The sequence below is a fragment of the Bombus bifarius genome, unplaced genomic scaffold, assembly GCF_011952205.1.
Source record: "Bombus bifarius isolate JDL3187 unplaced genomic scaffold, Bbif_JDL3187 scf7180000007974, whole genome shotgun sequence".
In the NCBI taxonomy this organism is placed as follows: domain Eukaryota; kingdom Metazoa; phylum Arthropoda; class Insecta; order Hymenoptera; family Apidae; genus Bombus; species Bombus bifarius.
In genome coordinates, this window is record NW_022884360.1 from 3,391,933 (window position 1) to 3,415,612 (window position 23,680).

The 23,680-nt window shown below is 40.2% G+C and overlaps 1 protein-coding gene and 1 long non-coding RNA gene across 8 annotated transcripts in view; one reads left to right on the top strand and one right to left on the bottom strand.

Annotated features, from left to right (window-relative positions):
* Positions 1-1,565: 1,565 nt before the first annotated feature.
* LOC117217122 overlaps positions 1,566-23,680 on the bottom strand; it is a 55,137-nt gene continuing 33,022 nt past the window's right edge. For 4 of the 7 annotated variants that reach the window (XM_033464475.1, XM_033464474.1, XM_033464471.1 and 1 more), the window contains 9 exons: positions 22,318-22,498; positions 20,812-20,950; positions 19,407-20,352; positions 17,291-18,513; positions 16,646-16,936; positions 15,917-16,269; positions 14,980-15,290; positions 7,411-7,473; positions 1,566-3,710 (listed from right to left, as the gene is read on the bottom strand). In XM_033464475.1, the coding sequence (XP_033320366.1) occupies positions 3,622-3,710; positions 7,411-7,473; positions 14,980-15,290; positions 15,917-16,269; positions 16,646-16,936; positions 17,291-18,513; positions 19,407-20,352; positions 20,812-20,950; positions 22,318-22,498 (3,596 nt within the window). In that variant the 3' untranslated portion in view covers positions 1,566-3,621. Of the gene's footprint in view, positions 3,711-7,410; positions 7,474-14,979; positions 15,291-15,916; positions 16,270-16,569; positions 16,602-16,645; positions 16,937-17,290; positions 18,514-19,406; positions 20,353-20,811; positions 20,951-22,317; positions 22,499-22,583; positions 22,660-23,680 lie in introns of those variants that run through there. The other 3 variants (XM_033464472.1, XM_033464477.1, XM_033464473.1) reach the window with 3 other exon arrangements.
* LOC117217133 lies at positions 7,233-8,157 on the top strand. Its single transcript, XR_004489481.1, has 2 exons — positions 7,233-7,756; positions 8,063-8,157. It is a non-coding gene; the product is annotated as an uncharacterized LOC117217133 (long non-coding RNA).

The window sequence follows — 23,680 nt, forward strand, 5'->3', positions numbered from 1 at the left end:
TCATAGGGAAATTCTGTTTCCGCGTATTTCGAAGGACGACGACGACAACGATCACGACCACGAACACGATGGAGAAATTCACGTTGTTGCGTTTGGTTGGCGCTTGAAACGAGGAAAGGAACAGGAATTAGGAAATGAAAGAGAAAGGGAAACGATTGTTCGTTCGATTGATCGACTAAAATTTGCACTTAGGGGTTCGTACAAAATTGCATAAAGAATCGAAGTAAAATGAAATTCGAACAAATACCAAGAAATGTGATTTTCTATAGGTTTGTATGCGTTGGCCGAGTTGGCGATATATTGCGAAGGCAATCTTTGGCATTCAAGCAATTTTCCGATTGGAATCGACTTTGTCGATAATTCGAGAGGAGAATGTCGTCTGCTACATCCTATATCGAATTTTCCAATTCTCTACTAGATGTAATTTTCGCGAGAGTTATCGTTATTATCGTGACCATTTTGTTACATTACTGGCTATATAATCTTAATTCGCCTTCTATATATCATACAAATAGAGGATTATCGATAATAGTAATTGAGTAAGTAAGCAAGTAAGTAAGTAATTCAACCGCTAGTTCTAGATAACACTGATTACCGTTTCGTAACGATAACGCATTTATCGTCTCTTGCGTTTCACTTGCGTGTTTCAACGTTCTCTGCATAAGCATTATCATTTTGGTGATAGCGTTTCAGGATTAACAATGGTAATAACAATGATCGTAACAACAACCCTACGATAATAATTCAAATAAATAGCAATAATAATATTAATATTACAATAGTAAGTCCTTTTAGGTTCAGGAACTCGATAGGCCCAGATATGCAATCCCTGCGTGCCGTGAAAGGCGACTAAAAGGGAAGAATTATGATAATAAAGGAGGAAAGGATATAAATAAAACACAGTGGCAACAATTGTGGCGACGAAAGTGGTTATTGGTACTAATTACGTGTATTAAGTTGGAGCGTATGAAATGTTTCTTCAAATTCAAATTTGGCGCTCTAATACCATCCATTCAATTTTGATCTATCGTCAATTATCAAACATATTATAAAATTTACCATAAATCATGTAAGTTTAACGTAATTTTTCATGTAAGGAAATTTATAATAAATATACCAAAATTTTATTATTATTTCTAGATAGCCAGAAAGTTTGTGTAATTTTTTATGGGCTTAAATTTTGAAAAAAAGTGGCACGAAAGTTGCTGAAAAGCAACATTTAGTATTTGATAAAGTTAAACACAACTTTTATCCCATCTTGCAATCTTCCAATGCGTAAATTACCGAAAAAGAAGCTATAACCGAAGAAATTGATCTGAATTTTTCAGCCGATAATTCTTATAAATCTGGAATAATGACGTTAATTAATCATTAAAACAGAGCATTGAATCGTATAAATATATCGATCGAAATCTTATTTGGCGGGACGGCATATTTCATACGTACCAACTTAACAACAGAAATGAGAAATAAATAACGACGAGGATGACAACAATGGTGGTGATGATGATGACGATGATGATGATGATGATACAGGTAATGAATTGCCGTAATAAAAATAGTTATTTATATGGTAACGTTGAAACTAGAGGGAACGTTTCGTTGGTATAATTACAAATTGCTCGAATAACAATAAATACGTATAGTAAATACAATGTGATTGCTTTTTACATGGTCATGATTCCGCACGTATTCGTCCCTCCGTGCGTTTTTCTACGCTCTCTTCTTTCTCTCTATTGCCTCTGCCATAATACGCGAGTAATAAACGCCGTCTAAAGTACACGTACGTAGATAACCGAGTACTCGAATACTCGATAACTTATGGTTTATTTGCTCGCTCTCTATAAACGTGCTGGCGTGTCGGATACACACAAGGAAGATGATGGGACAGAAACGCCTATGGTGTTCTGATGCACGCAATCGGTCTCGCAACTCGTCGACCGATCGTCGATAAATCGCAATGATCGTCGATTATCGATCGAGTCCGTCAATCAGAAAGCCGACTACCGTGTACTTTTTGGCATTTACTAATCAAGCAGTTGCCCATTCCAATCGACTCTGATCTAACCTTCCACCCCCGATGACATTAATAATAAGTCGTAAGACTTAATCGGTGCTGTTACCTCTGTAAAGTAAAAGTTTCGTTTAATCGAAATCCATCTAACAATTAGGTTAAGCCGTACAAAGCTTGCGATTTACCTCTCGAATGGAAAAACTATCGAACGTTTAACTGCTCGTGACGCGAAACTCAGCGCGTATACAAGTCTTGCGAGCAAATTCGAACCATCTTACCATTGAAAAATCTTGCTATATAGTGGTGTCGTGTCGGTTTTCTTCTTCTATGCGTTTCAGGAAATAGAAATAAATAGAGTAAACGAACGAGTCAACGGATCAACTGCTGCCGCTGTGTCGTTGCTCGAATTCTGTTTTATATCGCGTACTTCATGTTGTTTACACGACTTAAGTTCGATATAGATTCGATTTAGCAAAAGTCGATTTATGACTTGCTCGAATGATTCGAACAACGCCAGCTGGTGACGAAATCGACACGATTCGCGCAGCACTTTGCCTCGTTGCTTCTATTCCGCTTCGCGCTTTCGAGCAACGCGCTCGCACGAGCAAACGAGCTGTGCGAGAGGAACGAAACGATTTAGTATGGTAACGAAAACGTAACGTAGCGTAATCTCATTTGCAGGTTATCTTGTAATTGATGGTACAACCTCGACCTCGAGACAAGCAAGACCAACAAGCAAGTGACGATTCTATGCGACAAAATAAGTTGAAAACGTAGAACACCGTTCTTTTGTTTTTTCACAAGCTCTATTTATTCGATCTTTGGAGAATTTGAGTTTAATTAATTAAAATATATTTATTACGCATGCGGCCTTAATTCTAACACACATTTTGGCTAATCCTCCATCCAATTAATTTCTTCTTGCTCGATTCTATCAAACTACAGATTGTCTTGGAACAGTTTAAAAGCGTTTCTTTGCTGTAGAAAATTAAAGACAGCCGCATTAAAAATACGAGCAACTCTGCAAGGTTGTCTATGTTTCGACTTGAAGGATCTCGCTGCATACTAATACTCCTACTTGGATTTATATTTATCGCATTGCGTCAAGCAGAATAGACAAACAAGGCTTTAAATCAAAATATATTATTCTACATTTTCGGCTTATTTTTCGTATAGAACCCGCCCTTTGCTGCTCGTGGCATAATCTACGAAACAGCCTAATTACCGCATACGGCCGGATGTAACGAGAAACGGAATGAATGGAAAGAAAATCTTTTAGCCGAATAGTCGGAGAGTGTTGAAGAAAAAAGAAACAAGGAGGGACAGAGAAACGTAATTAATACGCAAAAAGATTTTACCCACGGGCTGACGTAGCTTGTTGGACTCGGAGACCACCGATCGGGCGGAATAAAAGCTCGATGAAATGGACGAAGGAACGCGAACCTTGTCGCTGCATCTACCACGAAGCAGCACCGAGGTTACTGGACGATGCAACAGCAAGCACTGTGTGTCAAAGCGCTCGTAGCGACGTGGTGTCGATAATGGTGCTGTTGCCGTGGCGCCTGTCTCTGTCGTTGCTGGCCCGTCACCCTACCGCCTAACCTGGGCTATTGGTTCTCCAGCGAATAATGACGCGACCTCTTCCAGAAACCTTTGAAGAATCCTTTCTTCTTCGGCGCGTCCCCGCATTCGGCAGCTGAAGCAAAAATATGACGCGGCTCTTTCCCTCCTAATATATCTGTAGGCTTACTGTCCACCAAGCGTCTCTTCATAGAAGCGTAATCGTAGTCTATTATAAAGCCAAGTCCACACTGACAGACACAGTCAAATTCACATTTGTCGGCAGATATGCATCTTCTTTTTCCATTGGAACGTTCGCGGGCAATTGTAGGCAGAATGAGCTTTTCGCCTCTTTTGGGAGGCAACGATCCCGCTGTGCGATCGTCACACGATACATTTGCTACTTTACGTTGAGCCAAGACTAGAAAAATTTACCGAATGTCCAGCTGGATGAATTGTAAAGTACAAATTACATAATAAAAAAAAAAAAAGAAAAACGTCGGGCCAAGAAAGAAAGTAAAATCGAAATCACTGCAAGTCACGTACCGCCGTATCGTGGATGTGTCGTAACGAAGAAAAGTCATCTCCCATTTTTCCAAATCGTGCTATACATTTTTTAATACGCTAACAAATACGTCAATCAATATGTCTCGCCGTATTAATTAATTATTTATATTTACACGATATCTAATTCTACAAGTGGACATTCTACAAAGTAGGTGTTTATTATTGACTTATTAATGACTATTAATAGTCAGCATTTAAGAAGATTAAGGTAGTCTTTTCTTTGTATTTTAGGGTCGACGATGGTCATATTTCTCCAAAGATACATTTCAATAACCCGCTTGCTCCATCGCATCTTCGACTCATCGACGCCTGCTGGACAAACGACGTTGCCCTCAAACAGCGTAGAATGTCTAGATACATGTTTCGTCGACTGTCGGCGGACGATGAACGCAGACAATACCTGTCAGTGTAGACGAGTGCAGACGTGACGACGATACGTCTACGCCGGCGTTAGTAGTCTGCCAAATGTACAGCGAGATACGTTTTGTCCCGTCGTTAAAATATCGAGCAACGAGAAAAACGCTCTCGTCCTATACCGCTACGCTAGTTTATAACAGCTGGAGAACGCGCGCCTCGATTTCGACGATATTAACGTCAATCGTCGTAATGAAAACGCGTAACAACGAAAACGGTTCGCTGCTGTTTCGTGACTAGGTGCGCGTTACTTTGCAACGATCGTTGCATGAAAGCGTATTTACCGCGAGCAATCTATGAAACGACGTTTCGTGGACAGCGAGCCAAACTCTTTCTTTCTTACATGCTACTTCCACACCCATCCAAATCATCCGCATTTCTTTACCGATAAAAATTGTTCGCTTTGTAATTGAATTTTCTGTCGTCACGTGTTATATAGTTATAGTACGTATACTTGTTTATCCGATTGGATTATTAAAATCCGAGTGTACAAGCAAAGCTGGTACTGGAGCGACGCACCAACTGCGTCGTGTATTTCAGCCACGTTTTTACTCTCGCTATATGTTAATAGGGGAAGCGTTGGCAATTGTCTGTCGCCTGCATAATAATCGACGGCCTTTCCGGCCTTTCCTTCGAATCGACGGACGTTAAAAACCAGCTACGACCGTCGCCACGGCGGATACTCTTCCTCCATCTCTCGATGTGCTCCAACTCGCTCGAGAATATATCATATTCGGAAAATACAAACTCCATTGTATCCGTACGAAACGATTCTATCCTTCTGTTATATCTCTCTGTAATGATTAAAGTTCTCCTGGTTACCATCATATCGGTCCAAGTTCTCGACTCTTGTCCCGGTATCCTGGTCTGGTTCACGAATACAGTTAGCCGCGTTAATATCCATACATGCCACTGTCTCTGTATTCGTTGTTGATAAGAAATCGCGAGAAGAAGGCCATATCTCTGCGATGCCAGGAGCCGGAGAAAAGGGATAAAGCGAGCGAGAACGAGAGAACGGTGCGTATGGATCAATACCGATAGTGTGCAGCTACGTAGCGCACGTAGTACACGCAAATTGTTGGGTGTGTCTGATCTCTGTTACTTGACTAGCCAAACTATCCGAACTTGACAGCGATGTTGCTTGTTACTGGCGAGAAATCGTGTCGTGGCAATGAACATACTTCTCCGAGGTCTTTGTTTAGAGTGTTAAGATTAGACGAAACGACCATAGAACGTAGAGAGAGCAGGAGCAGCACTCGCCTACACTCGTTTAGCGTAAACGTTGGTCGAGCAATTTGTTCGTTGATCGTTTTACAACGATCGGACGAATATTCTTCCGGTGTTTCTAGAGTCCAGCAATCGTCAAAGAATCGATAGAATTTACATGTCTCGTTTACGCTTGAATTTTATTCAGCTCGCTGTAGACCTGCACCTTTACAGGCAAATTGAAGGAAACGTTGTTTGGCTTGTGCGTAAAGTTCTTCTCTATCCTTCGTTCTGTTTCTCTTGGTAAGAAGAGCTTTTTCAAAAATAACCAAAGAATATTAATAGAACTGCTGTTGGCTGTTCAGGCTAGAGGCGAACATTGGTAAACTGCTGGTGGAAAGGGAATGGATATTTTGGAATGCCATGTGTGTACCGGTCATGTTACGTGTGCAAAGATGTATGCGTGTGCACACACACACAGCCATGTTCCCCCTCTACCAGCGATAAAATAAAAAACTTACAAACAAGTACTTACAAGGATAAGTATCCGTGTGGCATAGAACATGACCGAATCGTATCGTATGGTACAGGAAGGGCACCAAACTTGGATCAACAATTCGTCTTCTTAATTATACGCAAAGAAAAACTATTGAAATTCGAACAATTACACAGATCGGAAAAGTACGAGTCAAATTATTAATCTCACTATTGCACAATAATATTCCAGCATAACAGCGTTTTTATCACGATGATTTAATAGTGATTTTATTATTTTATCGCCTCGTTTTCAATTAGTTATTCCACTCATTGTTAGTCTCTCTCTCTCTCTCTTTTTCTTCGTTTCTTCGTCTCTCCGTTTCATTTTATTATAAATCGTGGATCGACTTTGCTGCACTTTTTCAACTGTATTTACATACATACTTTACATATTTTATGACGATGAACTTTATTCGGTTCATTATCGTATTTTATTGTTGGACCAGCGGCTTGGATATTCTTTAATACGAAACATAATTTACATTGGAACATAATTTACCGCGCTATTCGTGCATCGCCTGTTTAAAAAGTAACGAAACTCTATTTATAAAAGGTTTTTTAGATTACAGCTTTAAGCCTTCCATGCAAATCCCTCGGGAAACGATACACCGAGAGAAGGGGACTTTTTTTTCATTACTTAAGTCAGCGCTACGGACGTTCATCCTAGAGAATTTTCACTGCATTTGGATTAGTCGTAGCTTTCCCAACATTTCCAACTGTACGAGAACTTTGAATTATTTGTTTGATTTTGAGGAACAGAGAAAAGTCACGCAAACCAGATAACGTTCCTTCTAATTCATTCGAATAGCTTGTGAAAATGGAATACTCGTGGCAAGAACAACGAATAAATTATTACATGATACGCATGTCCTACTGGACAAATTGTGAAATTTAAATAAATAAATAAATAGAAAAAAAACATGTTACGAGTATAGTACTCGAACCATATGAAGTGAACTTTCAATTACTGGAGTTGAACTCATCATTAAAAAAAAATCTTCGCAACTTGACAATTTTAGCTGTCCGAGCTTCGGATTCCAGTTACCGATATGTATTATTTCAATCGTAAAAGTATGGCAAAGGCAGACGGAGGATATAAAACGCGAACTTACCTGCGTATGGGCCACACGGTGATGCATTGTCCTTTCCACTTTTGCCATCCTTGCTGCCGCTTCCTGAAACAGGCGAAAACCAGTTCTGGTCTAAGAAAATGGAAAACATTGTTTTCTTTCGAATTATACGGCTGAACGCAATGGGAAACCACAGATCACTACGCAAAAGCTAGCGAAAAATAAATGCAGTTAAAAAGTGTAACGTGGAAGAGGAGAAACGCGCGTACGAAGGACACAAGCGAGTACCAGATCACTCGTATAGCAACGTTTGCAGATAATCTTCAAGTACGGCGCGTGTTCCCCTTGAAAATTCACCAAATAAAATCGAGCGGCTGCCGCATGCCAGGTAAGAACACGACACAGCGAGGACACGCTCTGATCCTAACGAGCAACATTTCTAGTTAAAGCCGCTTTCGAGCAGATTACACGTAGAATCTATCGATTCGTAAAGTAACGTGCAAATGGTTACGCAGCTTCGCACAACTTCTTCTTAATTCTCTAAGATCGTCTTAGCGTTAAACCAAGCCATACCAGAGTCCTTTGCTCCCTTTCCATCCAGAGTTTATTCGGCCACCAGTAATAACCACCAGTATATACGTTCGCCACTCTATTTCTGGCAGGATAATAATAACCTCTCCATATCTTGTTTCAGCGGCTAGCTTTGGATGACAGGACGCGAGATCTTTGCCAACAGCTTTAACTTTGTAAACGACGCGACGATTGGAAATAAAATTGTTGGAGAGTCTGGCCGATCTGTGTCTTCGGTTTCTAGCGAAGGCGCCGTTTCAATTCAACGCTGCTGTCCTATTTGCTTCGTATCGTGGAATAACGTCACGGAAATTTCATCTTCACCGTGTAACTGTTGTAAATATTATCGTAAATTTTCTAGATATTGTACGAATTCTATTGTACGTTTTAGCTAAAGGAAATCACCTAAACATCCGACTTATAGGCGTATACGTATGAAGAATCTTCTCAAGACAGAGTTCAACCGCTTCGAGGGACGCATATAACGAACGGATTTTTCCTCAAGGTCGTCTCTTCGCGAAATTTCAAGACATTTTTCAAGCATCTGTGCGTGAAAATGCCTGGTTGAAATTTTTATATTTTAACCCTAATTTTGTAACACTTTCGGGTCGTGTGAAAAACAAAGACGCTCTTACGTTTCCGTTTTCCCTTCTTGTCTCTGTTCTCCTCCTTTCGTACACTACATTTCAATTAAAATCGAATTATTCGAAGATGGTATCTCACTGGGGGTAGCCATCCACGTGTTATTTACCAATTAAGTTAGAAAAATTTACCAAATGTCCAGCTGGACAAACTGTAAAGTACAAATTAAATAATAAAAAAAAAATTAAGAATTGATTTCATAAATACAGATAAATACTTCGATACTTTTGCACAGAGAATAGAAAATTACATTCATAGCGTGAAAACGATAGAGTTTTATTTAGGAAATACCGATGACCTTGAAATCTCCTTTCTTAAAGAGAAGAAGAGAAAGAGAAGAAAAGGGGAAAAAAAACGAAGCTGAGAGAAGATTCTTTCCACCGTTACACGAGTCCCTTCGTATGATTTAACTTCGCCTTGAGAAGCTTTTTCGTACGATCGTAGATAACGCAGGTATTCGTTTAGCCGAGACACCGGGTATATTAGATTATAGATTTTACAAACACGCCTACAAACATGTAATTCGATCTCTCCGTACAATATTTCGACTTTCCCATTTCCACGAATTTCTTTCTCTGATTAATAGTTCGTTATTACGATCATCCCATTAGATGACTTTAAAGAAGGTTGTACCAATAGCTGTTGAGGAATGACAAAGAGTAACAGAGAGACGACGAACAAACGAGCAAAAGGGTAAAAGAGGAAAAGAGCGCGAGAAACGAATGAGTTACCTTCGATCGAGGTCATGGTCGTGTCTAGGGTTCTTATTCAATGCCATGGTTAAGTGTCGTTACTATTATCTAGCACGTGACAATCTAGACGATAACACGCAACTTATGGCTTAACCATGAAAATAAAGAAACCTGATCTATCGAAACGAAACAAAGAGCGTGGAGTCGGTCGATCGTGCCGATACGGTATTTTTAGTCGTTCCTCGAAGATGCAGACACTAGTTGCAATTTTGTGTTCGTTGCGAGCCAAAGATAGCGAGAGTGAATGGGTTTGGCATTCGTGCTACAAGTGATTTTGTTCGCGATATTCGAATCTATTGATAATTTTCTGAACAACCGAAACGAGCTTCTCTCTCGCTTTTCTTTCTCTATCCTTCGTCTACTGTTACTTTCCTTGTCCAAGAGATCTCACAAAGAACATAACCTAACAAACAAACACTCACCTCACTAAAGAAATAAATCAATCAAATTCGAAGATGGTATCTCACTGGGGGTAGCCATCCGCATGTTACTTACCGATTAAGTTAGAAAAATGTACCAAATGTCCAGCTGGACAAATTGTAAAGTACAAATTAAATAATAAAAAAAAAACTGTCCTTGCGATTGCACTGCGGATTTCTCTGTGCTTATGCAAAATTTACGGGATACACTGATGCACGGAATACATGTAACGTACAGAATGCAAAAAATATACAACATATTGAAGTATGTGAATGTTTGAGAAGTTTAAATGTACAAAAGTATACAGAATACATACAGTACACAAATATATATATATTTAAAATATAAAAGACACGAAATATAGAGAATGCACGTGACAGTACACCTTTTAATATTTAATAGATGAAACACATTTCATAAACATGATATTGAATAAATATTTGCAGTCTACTCATCGCGTTAACACAGAACATACATAAATAACGTAGCATATAAAAATTTTTTCGGTAGTCTTATAGCTGTGAGACGTAACGTAGGCGTGTATATTTTTCTATTTAGGAATAAAAGGAAAGAAGTTGGTATTTACGTTTAAAAAAAAATGTCTTCAAGTAAATCTCCAGCCCCGGAGATAAGACGAAGGGAAGCAAGATTAAGTTTGTTCAAGGACAAGCGGAATCTCTCTTGGCAACATACTGAAACCAGCTGACATTCTAAATGTCCAAACGTTCACGACTCACAGTCTGGCGCAGTTTGCTCTGACCCATCCTTTTATGTCCCCCCCCCCCCTCCCCCCGCCACGCACACAGACGTACGCACGTGGGTACACTCCCTCTTTCTCTCCACACGTTCTCTCAAGTGATAACGACGAAAATTCTTCATTACCAAAACAGTTTCCTTCGACCTGTGTCAATGTTGAGAGTGAATTTTGAAACGGGTTATCAGCCGCTTCGGAGAATAACGAATGATACGGATAAGTAACGAACGATTTTTCAAATGCTTTTTTCTCAATTTGTCAACAGCGGTTGGAAATATGTACGTTGATTATTGAGAAACGAGAGAGAGAAAAAAAAAAAAAAAAAGAAGAAAAGAAAAACAGCGGATTTATCATGTAACTGATTGTGAGAGGATACAGTGACAGGTAGAGAGCTGAGAGCGAGCAAGCGAAATGCTATACCGGTTTTTGGTTGCTATCGTGCGACGCGACGTAGAATTTAATTTTATAGAGTAAGGTGTTTTGAGTTAATTTGAGTTAATTGCCGTATCTACGCAGCAGTTATTAACTGGCTCATTCTTCGCCTAGAAGCTTATATAATTAGGAAACTAAGAATTAATATAGCAAATTATTAATCCCAATTACATTTAGTCCTTGCAAATTTAAATACGAAATAATTTTCTAACGAAATATTTCACAGAAATAAAAGGACACGTAAAGGGGTAAATCATTAAATAAAAATATATAGATAGAATGTTTAAATAAATGCATGGCAATGTTGAACCTCAGATATACAAAACATTTTAACTCGTAGCTGGAACGCTCTCTTCTATTTGCATCATTCACCGAGTATAGAAACTTTCGTCAGATGTTTCTGACCGCCCGGTAGATCGATCTCGAGGCATTGGCAAATGCCACATGTATCATCAGTGAGCCCCTGCATGCTGGCAGAGTGCAATGACGTAGGTATAATTAGAAATATCGATGATAACAGTTATAGCACAGTTTCCATGAAAAACGTGCAGTCATCGAGCTGGTGGCCCAGGGAGAGAGAGAGAGAGAGAGAGAGAGACTTATCGATTAAAGTATTTTTCGTAACTTTGAAATAGCAAAAGATGAAGAACAAAAGGGAGGAATCAAAGGAGGGAGGTAAATGAAGGGAAAATATCGCGTAAAATAAAGGGGAAAGGAAAGAGGAGAGGGTGAAAAAAAGTGATAGTCCGGCAATTTCTATTGGGTGGAAAGTCTCACTGAGAACGCAGCTCCACGACCATGATACAAATTCCCGCTTTGGTAGGGATGGCATTTGGTCGACTACGGAGGGTTGCTAGACAGACCAACAGCAGACGGGAGTAACGATTGCCACCACCCCTGGTTCGAGTCGAGCTAGTCACCCCTTCCGTGTCCTTCCGGCTTCCCACGCGTCCCTGCTCTGAACCCAACCCGTCCAGCGAGCCGGCCGCTTACTAACCAAACTGAAAACATCCCCTCGTTGGTCAATCGCCTTTGCTACCCCATGCTGTTTTTCTCCCAATCATTTTTTTCAACGGTTACACGCTACGTCGTTCTGTTCCAGCGATACTCAGCTTCTATGTGGAGCGAAAAGGTCAAGACTGGAAAGACGCCTGGACTGAGGATCTACCGGAAAGTTAAGCGACGCCAAGCTATGCTATGTTTGCTATATTTGTTTCAGCGCATATTATGTACACCGAGCCGTTTTCACCGAAAGCTAAGCTTGTACTACGTTTTAGCTTCTGGTCGACACGCTTCGGTATATGCGTACGCGTATACGTATGGAAGGAAATATTTTGAAACTTACGATTAGCACGGTACAACGTAGCCTAGCTCAATTTCCCGACGGATCCCACGCTTTAAAGAGGGAAAGCTGAATAAAGGATAAGCGTTATCTGGTTCGCATGCGCGGAAGCTCTTTTTCAGAGCATCGATACCGCGACGTTCTATAAATAAATAACCGGCGGTGATAAGACTGGAGGCACAGGGTTGCGCACATCCATGTTATTTTCGCTTTCTCTGGTTGTGTTCAGTGTTGGCTCGATCCGATGTATACGAAAATAGAAGAAACGCTGTATATGTATAAATTCAGATAAATTCTGAATGATGCTGTCGTCAGCAGGATGACGTAGAATACTCTTTGATTCTATTTAGCGTAAAAAAAGACAGATTAAGACACGGGTCGTTGACTCGAGTTGGTAATGTTGGATGCGTAACATTCGAAGAAAGAGAAAATGCAGTTCGGTCGACGCTATCTCCGCATGGATGAGTATTGATCCGTGACGCGCCCGTTTTCTCTATCGGCAAAACCAAATTCATGTTGCTTACAGCGAATTTACTCGTACATAATTTAGACGTATCCATCGTAAGACCGACTATACAGCATCGACTCATACATTCGTTCGTGTAAAACGTGTATGGTCGCTGATAAAGTGTCTCCTCTATAGAACCTCGTACGAACGTGGAGGCAATGAAATCGGAAACAGCATTGGAAGATGAAACGTCGCGCGCCGCGCGAAACAAGTGAACATTTTCTTCTATATGCGTAGTTGAATCAATAACGTGAACGACTGGTGGAAGGACGTGGGATGTATTGTTCGTACTAGGAGATATTTCGACGTGGAAATCGCGAGCTCCAGCAACGTCGCTAGTTTTCTAGTGAATCTTTAGCATTTACCATTCTTATTATACCGGTTCTTCGACTGCCCTAACCGGCCGGCGCAACGTTGCGCTATTCGAAAAGAGAAGAGCACACACCTTATCCACGTTACAAGACTCGAGAACAGGTCGACGACTGTGTATAGTCTAACCTGGACCGATATGATCGATTCTCGAGTCTCTTTACACTTCGAAACTGCATGACGATATAAGATAATGGGAAAGATTGATAAGTATTGAAATAGAGGGAGTGGAATGACATAAATGTGTTTTGATGATAAAATGAAAATTGAGTGGCCTCGTGGAAATGTACAAGCTAGCCTTGCAGCGTGTAACGCGGAGGAGGGAGGCCTTGTTCCTCTATCCTTCTTGTCTTGTACATTCATATTTTCAAGGTCAGTTGATTCGTCCCACCTAGTTGCGGAGCTTTCGCCAGATGGAACCACTGTACAATCGCGACGCGACGAAATACACGTGGCTTACCGGAAACTAAGCTCCCCATTGGGAAAGATATGACAGCGATCGAAAAAAGAAAAAGATAGGGAAAAGATCGTTTTAATAATTGCGAGCAAAATTTGGAATCAATCAGTCAAACTGAACTGGAGAGGTCGTTTTTAATCGTTTAAGAAAAATGCAGTTTCAAGAAAAACGAACATCCTTTTAAAACTTGTACGCTTTTAAATTCGCGTCCTATATATTGTATAAAATCTTCAAATTCCTATAACTTCGTTCATTTTACAATTTCGAAAAAGTCCTGTCATAAACTTATGCTTTCAGAAAACCTATACTTTTTAGAAAATGAGAAAAAGAAATCGATTGTTTACAAGTTCTAGGTTAGAATACCCCCAGGAGAGTTTTATTTATGTGGCAGGAGTACACATATAGCTGTAGCGCTACACAAACCTGTCAAAGCATCTTCCAAGTAATATAGAAAAAATTAGATTAAACTAGTAAAGTGTACTAAAGTAATAATTCGATCATCTGCAGCGTGTTAATGGCAGTATAAAAATGCGATAACTACATATAGATATATCAAAGTATTATCGCGAGAAAGAAACTGATTTCTCAAGATAATAAGATTCAAGTTTTCAGTTTCTTTCTTACAATAGGAAACATGAGGATTATTATGAAAAGCAAATTATTTAAACAAACCATGTACAGCAGTAAGATAGCAAGAATTAAATTGGTGACACTCAGTGCCACGAAAGGTCACGCAAGAAGTAAGTCAGAGAAACTATTGGCGTTGCTTTGAAGAGGTTATTACATGGATTCCGATAAATGTGTCAAACCGCTTGAAAACTCGATGCGAATGACTTTTGAAATAACGATGATTTACTTTATATACTCGTATATGTAAATTCGACCAATTTAATTTTGACGCTAGGTTAATTCGATCGACGTTGACTTCGACTTATCGATTATTGTAACGATGTCGTCGTCGTAAACGTTATACCTCTAAGAATAAAAATACAAATGTTTTCGTTTCTAGAAGCGATATCGATTTATCGAATAAGGGGGAAATCGATCGTTACTTCGAAAACCATGTTCGCAGCAATACTCGGTTTGTGAATCTATTTACATCACAAAACGTTATTTTGTGATCTACCTAACCTTAATTCGATCAGAGAATAAAACAAATTTCATTAGAATACAACGTAAATTCTTTGAACTCGATTTAATGCGAAGTTAGAGATCAGAAAACGACGATCTGTGAAGTAAACACGATTCACAGTGAATCGAGATGGCTTGGCGACTGACATCGTATTTTCTAGAGGCCCGGCCGCGGCGACGTTCACTGCTTCCACGATCGCGGGCTCTTGTAATAGCGCAAATTCCAGCGCTTACCTTTCTTGATGAGCAAGCTAGTGACCCTCCGTAGCGCCTCGCGAGTACTGGAGGCGGAGCTGTGCTTACTTTGGCCGAAGTATTTGTTCGGTGTGATGTTTGTCGGCAGAGTCAATGGTTTCCTTTGGTCTCCGGAGCCAGCCAAGCGTGGATCGTACGCGTTGTTTAGTCTTTCGAGATGCTCGATCGAGGCTGGCCGCGGTTGGTTCGCCTTCCTCGTCGGGTACCATCCACGATTCGGGCCACCGGCTAATCGCAACAACTCGGTTCCGATTATCGCCTGTTCCAAACCCGGGTTATTCCTGCGATACCTGTTCACATCGAATATCAATTTTTATACTTTTTATTTTACACATTTTTATCGTACTCTTGTTATCGCTATTGTTTTTGTTTCCTTCGTTGAATCGAGTTATCGATTTTAAGTTGTGTATACAGTATACACGTGCATACGCAATCGGTCAACGATAAACAGTAATTGCTTACGCGGGAATTCGTGGCTATGTTCGCGCAAGCGCGCTCATGGCACGCGTACGAAGCGCCATTTTTCAAGTTTTTAAACTGTTGTACAAGTTAGAAATACATACATTGTTTTTGACAATAACGCAGTTATATTTTAAGCTTTCTATGTTCTCCTTAGTAAATGATTCTGTTTCTTCAGATCAGAAAACAGAGAAACTGTTCTCAAGAAACAGAAAACGCATACATATATATATACGTATATATATAGTGATACGTAAAAGTTTTCTATTTTATGTGTCAAAAGTGACATTTTAAGGAATATTAACCACTACTATATCAGTGGAAAAAAAATGGCGAAATATTTAGAAAAACAAAAACGGCGTAATGAGAAACGTGATAATACAGTGGAAGACAAGATGTGTAGTAATATTGAAATTTTGATAAAATCAATAACTTGATCGAAAAAGACGATTCTTACCCGGTGGTAGCCGTGGTTGGAGCGTACCAACCAGGTTGTCGACGCATCTGTGTCGAATTGCTGGCATGCTGGGGAGTTCTGGGAATGTCGCTCCCTCTAGCGAAAACAGGGGTTTCTGGAAGCGAACAAGAGGTTTGCATTCCGCTGGTACCAGTCGCTATGTTACCGGTGGTTCCACTGCTGCTGCTACAAGCTCCGTTGTTTGCCCCGTTTGCGTTAGTACTGCTACTACAGCCCCCATTTCCAACTGAGGAGCACGGTTCCGCCGATGGCGAATGTCTCTTGGTGAAGGGACGTCGTCGTGAAGGTCCAGGTAGGTCCGTAGGCAAAGTCCTTCGTTCTACGGGTATTTGCTACGAGAAATAAATCACTAGTAATAACGCATGACAACGACAACAGCAACAATTAAAAATTGATAATAATTCTTTGTTACAGCGCGTATACAAAGGTGAACGACGAGAAGAAGCAGAAACAGAGTAACAGATATAGAGTTTTTCACAACTAAGTCAATCAAATTTATGAGTAAGTATTTCGCCATTTGTAAAGTTGTAATTACATAATCCTCAAATACTGTAATTTTTATACTGAGAAGTCATTCATTAAATTAAAACAAGTAACGGAGACATCTACATATCTTGTTTCTCGTGACTCACCTCCTTATTGTTATTATTAGGTATCTTTTTACCTGAAACACGATAAAACACCTCGCTTAAATTTCGTAAAACGCACCTCTCGTCTGGAATTGGTGGCACTAGGTGTTGTTCTTTTACCCCGAGAAAATCCAGCATCCATGGATCTGGTATTGAGAGACGTTTGTTGATCTTTCGAATCCGAGAGGGAATGATTAGCAACAGGTCCACGATGAGGCGGTACCCTAGGTCTGTACTCCATCGTTCGATTGCTATGATTTTTTGGCTTAGAGACGATTGCGGCAGTCTGACCGATGTCTGAACTTTCTTCGTCCGCTTCCTCGACAGGCGATGGTGGTAACGGAGGAAACTCAAGAACTTCCACGCTCACCTAGAAGCAAACATATCATCAATACGATGTCATTAATTTTCTCTGCTATTAGATTTTTCTTTGCCGATGTGAACAAAATTGCAATTGAGTATTTTAAAAGTTAAAAGTTACATCATTAGTTTTATATATTGTATCTTTACATTTAATTCGAATTCCTTTCCTCTCCAAACGTATCATATTAGAATATTTCCATTTATCCATCAAGCTTATCGATATTATAATCAAATTTATCATATTTCTCCTCCGTGGTCTTTGTTCATGTATATACTTTTGCCATTGTAGTGTGTGAAAATCCTGAATTTTCTCCTTCGTTCAAGTTGTACAACTTTCCACATCAATGAGGAAGAAACTCACCTGAAAATCTGGATTCTTGGAATCTTCAAGAATAGCGTCGATCACATTTTCAATCTGCTTCTGATCATTCTTATGAGTCTCAACAACTCCATTCTGTCTCAATCTTTTTCCCGACGCATAGATATCCGACCCATTAGTTCTTTTCGCCTCTATATCCGTCGTTTCAGGACTGGTTTTAGACGCTGTATCCGAATCAAAATCCGAATCATGATGCTGTTTCCTCGCTCCACTTCGATCCACAACTGCACGATCATTCGATTCGCTGTCAAGACTGCTTTTTCTTGCCAATGATTGCTTCGCTTCTCCACTCCTTGCCCATCGTGTCTTGCTCTCCGAATAAGACTCGCTATTCTTCACATTCTCAATTTCCTTGATCGCATCACTGACCTTCTCCAATTGTCTACGATTTTCCTTCAAAGCTTTTTTCACAATCTGATCTTCGATCAGTAAGTTAACAGGGATCTTGGACGTTAATCGATGTTCGTTACTACAATTTGGAGATTTTCTTGGCTCCTCGTTAAACACATTCCCACTAGACGGTGTTAAGCCAGCGAACCCTTTCGAATAGCTGTTAGAGGCTGATAGCGAAACTCCGTTGCACGTGCTGTTCAACTCGGTAGTAGCGTTTCTCGATTCTTGATTCGACAAATCGACATCGATTCTGTCTTTCTCAGGATTGTCGGTGGACGATAACGAGGACGACAACTGGAGCAGCTCGAACATCTCCCGAGGTTTCTTATCCTTGTCTGAAAGGTCTGAACTTTCCTCCTCTTCGACAGTTACTTCCAATTCTCGCGGCCAATTGCCGGTTTCGTCGTTAATCGCTGGAAGAGAAACGACTCTGACCAGGTCGGGTGGAACCGACGGTGGAAATTCCATCGGTGGATCGTTCATAGGTTCGTCCAGTTTATTTTCTCTCAGGAGACTTCTAATATTATCGAAAGTACTCGAGTATCGTTTCACGTCGGACAACCGATTCTCCTCGTTATTCTCAAACGATAAGCTTTTGGTTTTGGTCGGGACTTTTGGTAAACTTTTTCGTTCTTTCTTTCGACCACGACGTATCACGTAAGTGCCGTTCTTGGTTAGTTCTTGCGGTCGTATCTGATCAAGGTCGTTCGTCGAGGAGTCCGAGTACGGAGAGACTAGATCATCGTCAGTGGTCGATAACCGGGGATCTTGCCAGTCGTCGAAGTCGCGTAGTTTCGATGCTGATCCGACGCCTGAAATTAAAAATTTAGTTGACGAATATTTTCATTTCGAGGAGGATCGATTATATTAATATACCGTGAGTGATTATGCATCTTTATATTTTTACGATTAAGGAACGTGATTAAAGAAATGAGATATTGTATCAAATACTTTATTATATATTTTCTTATTTATTAAATATTCTAGGCATTCTATCGATTCTGACAGCCTTAAAATTCCCGAAAATGCATAAACATCCACAAACATCTATCAGATAATGATACTTACAATTGATACTTACTTATATCACTTGCTAAAAATGAGTAAATTTTTCGAAAATCAAATTAATCTAGGATATAGGGTAAAGTTGAGTGGTTTACGTTAAGGTAGAAGAATTTGCTTTGCAACTAGACAAATTCAAATATTTTTCAATGAATCTTAACGATCTGCATAATACAATAAAAGGAAAGAGAATATATCGATTTGCTACGAAGAGAAGCTATTTTAAAAATGTTTCTTTTCGTTACAGACGTAGCTGTAGTTGGTGTGCAGGAGATACGGATGAATTTTGATTGATAGCTGTTTCTCATACATGTTCGCAAATGGCTGAAAAATAGCGTAAAGTTTCGTTAGAATGAAAAATTGCTAGTCACGTTAGAAACGTCTATCACGTCGTACGTATTTGCAAACAGACTACGTTGCTTTTGCCTTTCAGTGGTTTCCATAAACAAGAAAATATATTGTGTATATTGACAATTCGCCATAACGTCCATACAACTATTTTCACGTGGAGCTGGCTCTGTGCGTGTGAGAAAAATCCGCAGCCTACTAATAGCAAATCATTCTATAGACTCTACCCTATATATCGACTAACATGATATTGGAGTTACAAGAGTCGAATTTCGTCAGCAAGAGAATAACTTACTGGACACGTCGCTGCTTTTACGTCGTCTCCTACCAATCACCTTGGTACTTCCGGGAGCATAAAGTGGATCATCCTCCAGAGGTACTTCCCAAGCAATAGAATGTCTCTTACTGATGGGCGGGGGAGGAGGCAGAAGCTCCTCCAACGAGTCGTCAGAAAATCTCTCCTCCTCAGATTGAGTCCTAAAGTCTGTGGAATTCCTCGTGGAGAAGTCCGAATTCCTCGTGGAGAACATGTCCGAGTAGCGTTCCTCCGAACACCTGTCCGAAGTTGGTGCCGAGAATCTTTCATTGGAGTCTGTTCTGGTCGGCAAAGAGAAGGAAACGAAGTCGAGATTTCGAATGGAGAAAGGATCGGACGTTGGCACGGAGACTCGATCGTTGGAACTGGCACTGGCCACGGCTATCGAAAAATCTGAGTGGAATCTTTCGTTCGAGGTGGAGTTCGCCCTGGAGAAGTCGGACGATCCGCAAGTAGCTCGCATCGAATATCTTTCGACGCTGACCGAGCTCGACCGTGGGATAGAAGATCTCTCTGATTCGGAGTTTCTCGAGAATCTGCCTTCGCTCGAGTCAGAATCGTTTCTTCTTCGGCTGTTCTGCTCGGATTGCTCGTGATTCATCAGCAGACGATCCTCCACGCTGCTCGACTTGGTGATTTCGTTACTCTGACGTTGCTTTCGTAGATGAGGCGTTCGATCCTTGTCGAAGCTCTGTCGATGATTTTTGTCCGCCTCGAGGCCATCTTCTTCCGATGATCGACGTCTAACCTCGCGGTGCTTCTCGATGGTAGTTGGATTGGTTCGTGGCGGGATCCAACCGAAAGACACCTTACCATCGTATGGTAAGCTGGCGAATTTGCTCGGCGGGCTCGGAGGTTGAGCCAATTTCAATGCTTCGCTGTTCCCGTTTTCCCAGCCATACGGTCTCTGATGTCGAGTTTTGGGCTGTGCGAAAATACAATTTACCTACAGTGGACAGCATTACTGAAGCATAATAATCGTCATTTCTTATTGCTGCCATGTGAACTGCAGATAGGCTCGCTAAAATATCTCCCATATGTGATTGTGACTATGAAGAGTAGCTCGATTATATTATAGAAAGATAAAGAAAAAGGGAGGGAATAAGAACGATAGCAAAGATTAGTTATAGTTGTTTAGATGTAAATATGCGACGAGTACGTATACCGTATTATACGTATAAAGCGAGTTTATTTCTTGGCCGGGTGTTTCAAATTGAACAAATCTATTGGTTCAGTTGCACGTTACACCGCCGTACGTTTACATTACGAATAAGAGCTGCTCTGCCAACCTTGACGATAAAGATGTAGTAAGAAAGGAACGATAGTCGTGAGAATACTAAAAAGCGAGCATTTTAGATTCGAAGAAGCTCGCAAGGATACTCACGAGAGTCGTTTGAGTGGTAACCGTGCTACCGTTTCCATGTCGTATGCTGTCCTCCATGGCTATCATCCACTGTTGGCGACCGCTTCGACGAGAAGAGGAGTGACCTTGGTTTCTCTTCGAAGAATTTCCAGGCGATACCCTACGATTATATGTAGCGGTTACATACTCTAACTTTTATTATCGTTATTTATTTGTTTAATTAAAATTGCTTTTCCAACGTACAGTCGTCTTTAAGTCGATGAATTCAAGTTTTACAGGTTTTTCATCGTTTCGCGAAATTTCAGATTAGAAGGTTATCCGGCAACGAGATAACTATGCGACATAAGCACCAGATATACAATACATTCTTGCATATTTATGCTTCGATGCATAAATATGCAAAGCGTATGGATTATGCAGAAAATGCAAAATAGAGAAGATAACAAATTTCTATCTAAATTTCATTTCTCTACTTGCATTTTATTACATAAAAAATATGCACTCGCACGAACAACCGTCTTGGCTTGAATAGATTATCAATTATTATCGGCAGACACCTATCAGCTACCTTTAATTTAATTTAAACAAAATCTACTAACTCAAAGATTTCGAAAAAATGTCGAAGGAAATCATTTTAACGAAATGCTTTTCGAAAATTCTTTACTGCCATAGTGTATAGAGTATACATAGTTTTCGTAAATATTCGCAAGAATATGAAAATTTGCAACTCGTTCGAGGCGTGGTCTCATCCTTAATCGATAGTTTGTTAAAACAGAAAAATGATTTCGTTATCGCTTCAAGTATCGCTGCGACTGTACTTGCTCGCGATTCCACGTATTGCCACACTCACCACAGAAAACTTTTACCTCCGTAGTTATTAGCTCGTCTGGGTGGTCCGTATTATACGCGTATAAAACATTTCGAAATTTCATTAACGCTATGTACTTTCAAATACTTTCGTGAGTCAAAGTTTCCAGCTTTTCTCAATTCCCATCCATTCTTTGCTCTCTTGTTACTCACATTATTATAGTTCGTCGTTAACACTTTACTGACCGCTAGCGGTTCAACAGCATACGCACGTCCGACCGGCAACTCAGGCGCAAATTCTCCCTGGCGCCGCCTCTGTTTCGGTTTAGGCTCTCCAAGACCATTCTTTTCGTTTATTGAGAACGGTCAGTTTTTCAAATTGGCATAAAACTGTGGGAGCTTACGAAGCAACGCAACTGACGCAACTGGGCAAGGTGTCTTGGTACTAAATAACAAATTACTGTTCAAGTAATAAGAAAGATTGTCGGCGATAAAAAGCCGATTAATCGGCTATCGGTCGGTACGCGTCGGCGACAAAAAGCCGATTAATCGGCTATCGGTCGGTAAAGTGTTAATATCGAACCATATGCGAAAAGTCCTTTATATACAATAAGATTTAGATAAGGTTTATATACGACAAGACGAAGGGCTAAGCGTGTCGTTGAATCGATCCCTTTCATTTCAAGTGGCTCGAACGCGACGAAGCTGAGGTGAACTTACATGGGCAACAAAGTAGAAATGATTCGTTCGGCTTCTTCCGGCGGTGGCGGAAATTCTTGCGTAGATATTCCCGCGAGATCCTGTGGCTCTGGACAATCTGGAACTGGACGCAGCGCTATCAGGGCCATCTTCGCTTTTCGTCCATTCATACTCATGTAACCGTCGTCCTCGGATTGATGCCCTGTCGAAAAGAAACCAGCTATTCTTACCGTTCTTTAACCATATCTTTAACCATATCATTGTCAGAAGTGAAATTTCACATGAACCTTCTATTTTAATCCTTTTAACGTCTCGTCGATTTAATAATATCGTCGCTAGACTGCGCATTTTTAGCCATTTATGGGAGTTGTTGGGAGATTTAAGGTTCCATAAAACGTACATAATATGGGAAAATATAGAAAATATTTTAAACGAAGTATATCTGTTATAACGTTTAATGGATGAAATAAATATTTATGTAGGTTCCATTCCTTTAGTTATGTCACTAGAGGTACGAAATTGCATAAAAATCCGCAGTCCTAGTCGTAACGATCGTCGCCAGACAATTACATCTTTCGAGACATTTCGCTAGATTATCGTCGTCGAGAGGAATTTTTAAACGAAGGGTTTTTCCTTCCGTTTCGAACGATCAGATATTCTCCCGGACCTACGGAATCCAACTATGGGGAACAGCAAGTAACTCCAACATTGAAATATTTCAACGCTTCCAATCGAAAGCGCTAAGATCCCTAATTCATGCACCTTGGTATGTTACCAACGAAACAATACATCGCGACCTCAAGATACCCACAGTCAAAGAGGAAATAGCAAAATATAGCGACGGACATAGCAAAAGAGTCAACAAACACCGAAACCCCCTAATCACTGGACTACTTGATACGTCGGACCAGATTCGCAGGCTGAAGAGACACTTACCCGCTAGACCTAAACGCTAGATTCAATTTGTTATTTAAATTAAGTAATATTTACTTATTTATAATACTTACTTACAAGTTATACTTATCTATAATAAGTATTAACTTATTATAAATAATTAGCCTTGCCACTGCGCCACGCCAGAAAAATTACTGAAAATTCTCAATGCGAGAATTGGTTGTAAATTTTAATAAATATAAAAGATATTCTGCCGTTTTTATTACTCGTTAGAGAGGTAGAGTGACAGCACGAAAGGCATTATCCGTTAATGAATCAATTCGTGGCAAATAATACATAAGATACGAGACATAAACTTTCACAGCTTTAAACCGATTACAGCAATTAGATCGAGCATTAACCAGTCTCGTTGAAATCCCGTTTATCATACAGCATTTATAGCAGGAAAGTTTTCTAAGCGTTATTAATATCATTTATTTCTGTCTAATTT